General features: G+C 55.4%; 5 protein-coding genes across 5 annotated transcripts; 3 read left to right on the top strand and 2 right to left on the bottom strand.

Moving 5' to 3' along the window:
• Positions 1–356: 356 nt before the first annotated feature.
• On the bottom strand, positions 357–1,375 carry GNI_180730 (putative retrotransposon, Ty3-gypsy protein; the record flags this gene model as incomplete). The annotated part of the gene is made up of 2 exons (XM_011135195.1): positions 357–738; positions 792–1,375. The coding sequence occupies 2 exons, from the start codon at positions 1,373–1,375 to the stop codon at positions 357–359; spliced, it is 966 nt and encodes a 321-aa protein (XP_011133497.1).
• A 1,001-nt stretch (positions 1,376–2,376) lies between these two features.
• GNI_180740 (putative transmembrane protein) lies at positions 2,377–4,721 on the top strand (the record flags this gene model as incomplete). The annotated part of the gene is made up of 2 exons (XM_011135196.1): positions 2,377–4,173; positions 4,329–4,721. 2 exons carry the CDS (start codon positions 2,377–2,379, stop codon positions 4,719–4,721), a joined length of 2,190 nt encoding a protein of 729 aa, XP_011133498.1.
• A 295-nt stretch (positions 4,722–5,016) lies between these two features.
• On the bottom strand, positions 5,017–6,642 carry GNI_180750 (hypothetical protein; the record flags this gene model as incomplete). The annotated part of the gene is made up of 1 exon (XM_011135197.1): positions 5,017–6,642. One exon carries the CDS (start codon positions 6,640–6,642, stop codon positions 5,017–5,019), a length of 1,626 nt encoding a protein of 541 aa, XP_011133499.1.
• Positions 6,643–7,040: 398 nt separating this feature from the next.
• GNI_180760 (hypothetical protein) lies at positions 7,041–7,697 on the top strand (the record flags this gene model as incomplete). Its single annotated transcript, XM_011135198.1, has 1 exon — positions 7,041–7,697. One exon carries the CDS (start codon positions 7,041–7,043, stop codon positions 7,695–7,697), a length of 657 nt encoding a protein of 218 aa, XP_011133500.1.
• A 232-nt stretch (positions 7,698–7,929) lies between these two features.
• GNI_180770 (hypothetical protein) lies at positions 7,930–8,246 on the top strand (the record flags this gene model as incomplete). The annotated part of the gene is made up of 2 exons (XM_011135199.1): positions 7,930–8,174; positions 8,225–8,246. The coding sequence occupies 2 exons, from the start codon at positions 7,930–7,932 to the stop codon at positions 8,244–8,246; spliced, it is 267 nt and encodes an 88-aa protein (XP_011133501.1).
• Positions 8,247–8,302: the final 56 nt, after the last annotated feature.

Raw genomic sequence — 8,302 nt, forward strand, 5'->3', positions numbered from 1 at the left:
CACTAGGGCGAAGTGGAACCTTGCTTCATTGGTATCATCCCAGGTCTTTGTGCCAGATGCGGCTCAGGGACGTATACCCGATTGTTGACGATGGGTAGCCCGTTCTGTAGGGTATACTGAGGGTCAGAACTAGGGTCAGAGACGCTTGCTCGCCGTAGAAGGCGATAACGAAGTCGTCAGGCGAGGGGAACGTTTCGTTGAGTGTGAGCGTGTATGGCTGTACGTCGGTGTGCGAGGCGAGGACCCATCGATGTCCTCGTCCAGTTTACTGAACTGGATGTCCCTGGTGAAGATGTCTACGTGTCCCTGCCGGTGCGGTAGACTACCTTGAACTGGAATTATTGGAGGAACATCGCTCAACGTGCGATGCGCGGTTTCGCCGTGTTCCAGAGCCATTTGAGGCTTTGGTGGTCAGTGCGGACGATGAATTCCTTCCCTCTGAGGTAGTGGGCAAAGCGGAAGATGGACCACACGATGGCGTGTGCTTCCAGTTCATAGATGGGCCACTTTGCTTCGGCGGCGGTGAGTTTCTTCGAGGCGACTTGGAGGACGTGAGTGGTATCGCCTTCTCTTTGCTGCAGTACGCCGGCGATGGCGTATGTGGACGCGTCGGTGTCCAGGCAGAAAGGCAGTCCGGAGCGCAGCAGACACAGTGACGGTTGGGATGCAGTGAGTAGATGTTTGATGTCCTCGAACTTCCGTTGGCATTCGTCGGACCAGACGAATTCTTCCACAGTTCTTGGACCAGTTTGACGAGGGCGGTGAAGTCGGGTATGAACTTGCGCAGGTACCCGACCAGGCCTAGGAGGCGTCGAACGCCATTGACGTCTTCCGGGGGAGAGAGGCGTTGGTTGGTGGCGATGGACTTTTTGAAAGGGTAGACCTTCCCGTCTCGGATGGTGACGCCCAAGTATTCGAACTCGGACAGGCCGAAGTGACTTTTGCGGATGTTGAGAAATACTTCGTGGTCGCGCAGTTTCAGGAGTACCCATTCGAAGTTGAGTGACGGCCACGAGCTACCGTAGATTACGATATCGTCAATGTAGACGAGACACCCACTCTCTAGACGATCTTCGAGGAGTTTGGTCGTCATCCGTTGGAACGTGGCTGGAGCGTTGATAAGTCCGAAGGGCATGACGCGTAATTGGTATAGTCCGGTAGGGGTGGCGAAGGCGGTCTTCGGTTTGTATTCCTCCTTGATTTTGATTTGGTGGAAGCCGGCCTTGATGTCGAGGGTGATCACGTGTTCCACTTCGCCTAGCTGGTCGTGAAGATCTTCGATGATGGGCAGCGGGAAAGTATCCGGGACAGTGACGTCGTTGAGGGAGCTGTAGTCGACGCACATCCGCCGCTCATGACTATTTGTGACCTCCATGGGCTGTCTGGTTCTTTGGACCTGTAACTGGATTTCCTGCTTTTGTTCCGATGAGTATCGCCGGGTGCCCTGCTTGCTGTCCCCCGTGTCGATCCGGTGTCCTTACAACGTCCGACCTTCGTAGCTGTCCACGCCGAGTCGTGAGCTGTGAGCAGTTTAAGTATGTCCTGCCTCTGACGGACAGAGATAGGCTCTTCGATCTTATTACACTCTCTGGCATGGCATCAACCTGTTTCTGACGAGTCCCTATTTTGTAGTACCAAGTTCTTCGTCGTCTCCGTGGGCTTAGTGTAGCTGCGCCTTCGGTTGTTGTTAGCGTAATTCGTAGCCTTCTTCTTGGCGTTACCCGTGGCGTTCGCATTGTTGCCACCCTGAGGCCTTGTCTTACGCTCGTCCAGACGTTTTCTCGAACTCAGGCCGGATCGGCTTCCACCAAATCAATATCTCAGATCGGCTTCAATATTGCCCCGGATTCAATCCTTCGCATCGTACCTTCCTTGCCGTAGGCCACACAACTTAATAAGACGTTGACCGAAAGGTCATGCGAGATGAGTCCTTGGTCGATGAGCTGGTTGACCCTTACGATGGGCTTATCCGTGTTGTCGATTTCGGGGTCAACCAGCGCCTTCCGAAGGATCGTGAAGTCATTACTAAACTTTTCCTTCCGGTGGAACTCAAACATCTTCTTAATCAAAATTTTTTACACATATTATACGAGCTGAAACACCGTGAACGCTTTTCAACCAACAGTCTGCTTATCAAAGCTTATTCATGACCACTCGTTGATGCGAGTAAAATTTTGCACAGCGCTGTGCGGTCGTCGAGGTTGTAACACTTCGGTCCGTGTGCGGGCGTTACGTTGCATTCTTTTTCACGATAAAGCCAAGTCCAACGTGAAGTCGCTGAGGTGTGTGCACTTGCCAAGCTGCGGTCGTGTGGTCCTTGGGGCATTAGTGGGAGGTGATGGTGGCGTGTCGTCGGTGGACGGTTGCATTGCGCGGATGGCGATAGTCTCAGCAGGGGATGAGGCAGCGGAGTTGCTGGCGATTGGACCGCCCAGCGAGTTTTTGGAAAGCGATTGGACAGAGTTCGACTGGGCCAATCGCTGGAACCGCGTGCGTCTGTTTACCCAGGCGGGTGCAGAGCCCTCACAGGCAGTGGAGAGGGCTCTCGCACAGATGCTCAATGACGCGCTGGCAAATGAGGACCCCCTAGTGGCGGCGACGCTCTTTCGTCAGGCCTTCAACCACCCAGTCGATCGTTGGGGCGCACGCCACAACCGGGAAGAACCACTCAAGATTGTGGGGGTGCGCGCACTCACCGATGGGGAATACGAACAGCTACGAGAAGAAGCGCCCGATGAGTTGAAACCCGTCCTTGACCACTCGCGTGAGCCGACCGACGAAGAACGCTTACAACTTTATGAAGACGGTAGAGCTTGCTGCAACCGCAAAAGAATCCTCATCGGTATCGGCGTCGGGTCTGCCGTGGCCGGTACCTTCCTGGCTGCCTGGCTCTCGACGAGGTCGAGGGAGGGTCCCGTCTCGCGGGCCTTGACGGGATTGAACACGACGGAGACCAGCACCCCTTGGTTCAATTCCTCCCTGGCGGGCACGACGCCCAACACGACCGCGGGAACTACCACGACGCGGAACAGTACGGAAGCTACCATCCCCTGGTTCGGTTCCACCGCGGCGTCAAGCACCACGCGGCTACTGAAGCCCAAGCGGCTGCTGGAGCCCAAGCGGCTGCTGGAGCCCCAGCGGCTGCTGGAGCCCAAGCGGCTGCTGGACCCGAAGATGAAACGGCTCGAGAACCCGTCGACGATCAGTTCCCTCCTGGACCCGTCGACGATCAGTTCCCTCCTGGACCCGGCGACGGTCAGTGCCCCCTTAGTCTGGGGTGATAAGTTCCAGGGCCTGAATCCGAAGATCGAACGAACGCAGCTGGGGTCGCTGAAGACGGCGGGCGACACGTGCAAGAACACGGAAGTGTCATTCCCTACAGCGCCACAAGACCGTTCTTGGACCGTGGACGGCTGGAAGGAGGTGGATTGGAGAGCGTGCTCTGAGTTGGGTGGCAAGGTGGTATGTCGAAGAGATGAGGATCTTCTGTGCTATTATTTCGGGTCGCCGTGGAATTACGGCCTACCGTCCGTGTGGGAGGGCGTCGCTCGTTATCACAGACCGAACAGGTGTTCGTTTGAGTGCAACTCTCCAGGGGAACACGAACGGCTTTTGCAGGAGCGGTTGGGGAAGCAGTGGAGCCCTGCATTCCCCAGTTTGAAGGCAAATACTCCTGAAGCTGTTCGCGAAGTGGCGCAGAAGGTGCAGCAAACCTTGGAACTAGAGCCGTTATGTTCCTGGAGCAGCGACGACTGCCGTACGCACAAGTCCCCGAAAGGTTGCTCGTGCAACGTCGCGACCTTACGCAGCGAGGTCGTAACGCCCTCCGGCCAGCGATTCGACGGGGGCGAGATTGTCGCGTTCAACGCGGACGCCGACGACCTGACCCCGTTCCTGAGCCCATTGAAACAGAACGGCTGGGACGCCAAGACCTGCAACTTCACCTGTGAGCGATTTAACCATCGTTTCTTCAGAATAGCTCGAAGGCAGCTGGAGGCCCATAGAGTTAAAAATGGAGAAAGGTTGTCCGAGGCAGAGGTGGCTTCATTGAGACTGCCGTCTTCGACGTGCCATGACATTGGGACGTGGATGCATTGGAAGGGGGGCCTGGAGACGGAGGATGGGTGGAAGGTGCGTGACTGGGATAAGTGCGCAGGCCGAGGTGGCAAGATGGTGTGCGGCGTGGGCGAAGGTCGCGTTACTACTTTGGGTCGCCGTCGAAGTACGACTTGCCTACCGTCTGGGATGCTGCTGCCCATTATCGGGAGTTGAAAAATGAGTGCGCGATCGTGTGCAACTCTCCAGAGGAACGCGAGATGCTCTTGCAGGACCGTTTGGGTAAGGAATGGAGCACTATTTTACCCCATGTGAACACAACTACAACGCGTGAACTTGGTCGGAAGGTGCAACAAACCTTGGAACTAAATCCCGAATGTTCATGGCATGCCGACCACTGCCTTACCCACTATCTTACCTACGAACATCCGGCAGAAATGGACCAGTGCAACTGTAATGTTACCACTATACACTCCACAGTCGCTGATCCCTGGGGCCAACTCTTCGACGCAGGTGAAGTCGTCCACCTCAACACTAATATCGATAACGTCTACCGGCTTTTGAGCGCATCAAACCGTCCCGATTGGACCGTCAGGTCCTGCAACGTCGCCTGCCAGCGAGTCAATGACTATAAGTTGTTAGCCACACTGTGTAATGCCCCGTAATTTTAAAGCTCCATAATTTTCAAACAACGACGGAGAGAGGTTCACAAGCCGTTCTACGGGGGCCGTCACCCTCAATTCGTACCCGACCACCCGCTTACCCGCTAGCATGGGGGGCACTATCGGTAAAGATTCTTCTCTGAACTCCAGTTGGTACGAGCCCGCCGTGGCCGCCCGGTTGATTTGCACCCCCCACCGAACCAACATTGCATCGAGTGATCATGGAAGTCGGCTGCAACATTCGAGTGGTCCAAGAGGACGGTAGCATTAATGCACCCCGCGGCATGGTCGATGACGACTACGAAGCCGGACGGCGATAGGCAGGGGCGATCTTGTTCCAGGCGTTTAGAATCTTCTGCTTGGAGCTCTCACTTAAAAAATAGCAATAGATGCTGTGGTGTTTTACGTCATAGCCTTCTGTACGAACTGCAGCGCTATAGTACGGCGGCAAGTACTTGTCTGTCCAGAACCCAGTGACCGCCCCAAACTGCATGTGCTCGACGTCCTCCGACGGAGTTCGGACCAAACTCTCATAAAGTGTCTCGGCCGATCCATTGCAGCGGTCAAACCAGTCTCCCAACCTGGGCAGGTTTACCTCCTCAAATGGTCTCCCATTATGATGCTTCCAGAATTTCAGGGATAGTTTCACTTCCCGTCCGAGTGTATACAGGTCCTGTTCGCTGACACCGTCCAAGTCAACGCCGGGAATCGAACCCGCAATCTCCAGCGCTCGGCGGACAGTCAGTAGTTTGTCGTGCTCCTCTTTGTCGTTACACTGGTACGAGCACCTATTAGGCTTCACATGGCGAACGATACCCTCCCAGACAGTAGGAAGATCGAATTTCCACGGAGTGCCAAAGTAATGACACCCAAAGTTCACGTCGTCCGTGTTCTGGTCACGCGTGCACACTATTCTGCCGCCATACGGTTCACATTCGCCCCACTCCAACTCCTGCCAGATAAGTGTCTGCCAGCCGTGGCTCGTCGCCTCTGTCAATGTGGGTGGGCCGTGCAGTACCACTTTCGTGTATGTCCGCCTGCACACGTCCATCGGTGTCTCCACCAGAGCCAGCTCCGTCTCAGAAATTGTGCCGATCTCGCTGAGGTCCGTGACAACATCGGGCGACAGGGATGAGCTGTACCAGACGCGACGGAACGTAGTAGGCTCGACCGTCGTAAGGTCTGACGGAGTAGGCTTGACCGTCGTAAGGTCTGACAGGGAATAGCTGTGTGTGGCTGGGGTAGAGTGATAGGTGGTGACCTCAGACACAGAGGAGGAGGCCGACACCACATCGTCACTGGGGCAGTCGCCAGCTTGGAGCAATAAGATCAAGTATGTCACGAACGCAGTGCCTGCGGCACCTCCCACGCCCGTAGCGAACCAGGGCCTTCGCCAAAAGCTGGCAGTTGGCCGCGCCAGTTGCTCCCCCTCGGTGTCGGTGTGGGGCCTCGCGTCTTCGATTATCAAAATCGGGAGCTTCTTTACTTGATCGCTGTCGTCAGAGGAGGTGACACAACCGCCTGAGGGATCCTCTGGAAACCTCAGATCCTCGACGATCACCATCCGCAACTTCTCTCCTTCATCCCACCTCTCGGACTCGGACGCGCATGAAACTTCGAGCAGTCCGGCTGTGGTTTCGTCGTCGGATACCCTCCCATCGACGGGTCGACCCACGACCACAGCCAACACCGAGCTCCCCTTGGCGTAGCCAAACTGGATCGACCGTGGGCTTCTCATCACCGCTGGACTTCCGACATAAAAAAAATATTCAACCTGAGACAAAACGGGCGACCAGGGTAATGGTGAGCTGAATGGCTTGTGGTTCGGGACCGGGCATGCAGACTCAACCTCGTCAACCCGCTGACCTACCGTCACTTGCCTCTTCTCGCTGTCAAACTCTCCCCCGTTCCCTCGGACACTCATTATACGTATTGGTGGAATGTTAGGTGATATATATATATCTTCTCCCAAAAACCCAGCCAGACCGGTAGCGTTATGTCTGCCCGTTTTCGTCTGTGTGCAACAGTCGATGAGGTATCACTTATCAGGTTCTTGGCGGACCATATCGTGCCTGCAACGGCGGACCTGCGCTACCTACTCTCTCTGAGGCAGGTCGTCGTAATGTGGAAACGTATTTGTCGGAAGTCGCACGCAAGCTATACGACGACTGCAGCCTATACGTGCACGCTTGGTACAAGCAAGTGCACGCATTCATGACTGAAGACCTGGCGAAGCTCAATAACGTGATAACGGAGAAACTGAGTCGTCACGCGAGATTGGCAAGCAGGTGGGGTTGTAAGGCGAGAGTAGATAAAGGGCAGATGGTCTATGAGCTACTGTTATTGCTTCCCGCGGAAGCACGCATGGATGCTCACGATAAGTCGAGGGAGGTGTCCTTTGTGGCTTGGACGACGTGGCTTCAGAGGAAGTATGGCAGAGCGACGGTGCCGATCTACAGTACGATGATGATGGATCGGGGTATGGAATCCACGAGGGCTAGACAGTATCGAGTGCTGTTCAAGTCATGCGGCGTCGAGCACTTGCGCAAGGAGTGTCCGTACAGGGGCGTGTACTGTAGGAAGTGTGGGGTGAAAAGTCATCTAGCGGCTGTGTGCCAGGCAATACCGATTAGGGATGGATATGGCGGAGGGGACGCAGGCTACTTCCGGCCGAACCCTAAAGGCGGATACGCTTTGGATGTTGCACCGAAGCACAGAGCGCAGAAATACGCAGCCGCCGGAGCAATCATCCCGGATGCGGAAGAGGATACCCAGCGACAGTCACGACGGGCTAAAGAACGAAGAGAGGCGAAACGAGGCTCTAATAACCCGCCAGGCCGTGAGAAGGCGGTAGGACTAGTAGGGGTAGAGGATATGAGCAGGAGTGAACTACTAGAGTTGATTCAGACACGACCTTGGGAGCGAAATGGCGTGGACGCGATTGGCGGCGAAGAGGAGCTAACCGCACAGGATTTTTAGTAAAGGCCCGCATAGCGGGCCGTAGTTGGACCTGTTTGTGGACACCGGAGCACAGATCAGCGTACTGAGTCCTCAAGCGGCTGCAGATGCCGGGCTGGTACGACCAGCGCGGCTCATTGAAGTTAACACGGTGGTGGGGAAATCGCTACTGCCTGTACATGACAATGTGGTCACAGAAGTCAATGATCGGACGCGTCGAGTAGACTACACCGTGGCGATAAACCCAGATACGATGAGCCCAGATACGATGAGTTTGTTAAGCTTCAGGGACTACCGGAGATTCATGAACGAGGCTGATGTCTACCACGTGGACTACGAGGACCGCTTAGCTCAGAAGAAGGTACAGGAGAGCGTTCCTGCGATCATAGGCGAGGAAGCCGAAGCAAAGAGCAGTAAAGAACAGCAAGACGCGTTTGTACGAGGAACGAAGCACCTGAGTGAAGAGGATCGTGACTTGTTGTGGGCGCTGGTATCAAAGTATGAGCGGGCATGGCTCGCGCCGCGGGTTGGCCACGTTGGTTACAAAGTGAAGTTCGAGGTCACGGGTAAACCGTTCAAAGCGAGATTTCGACATTACGAGCCAAGCCAAAGGGAAGAGCTGAGCC

This window comes from Gregarina niphandrodes (assembly GCF_000223845.1).
Source record: "Gregarina niphandrodes unplaced genomic scaffold scaffold00068, whole genome shotgun sequence".
NCBI lineage: Eukaryota > Apicomplexa > Conoidasida > Eugregarinorida > Gregarinidae > Gregarina > Gregarina niphandrodes.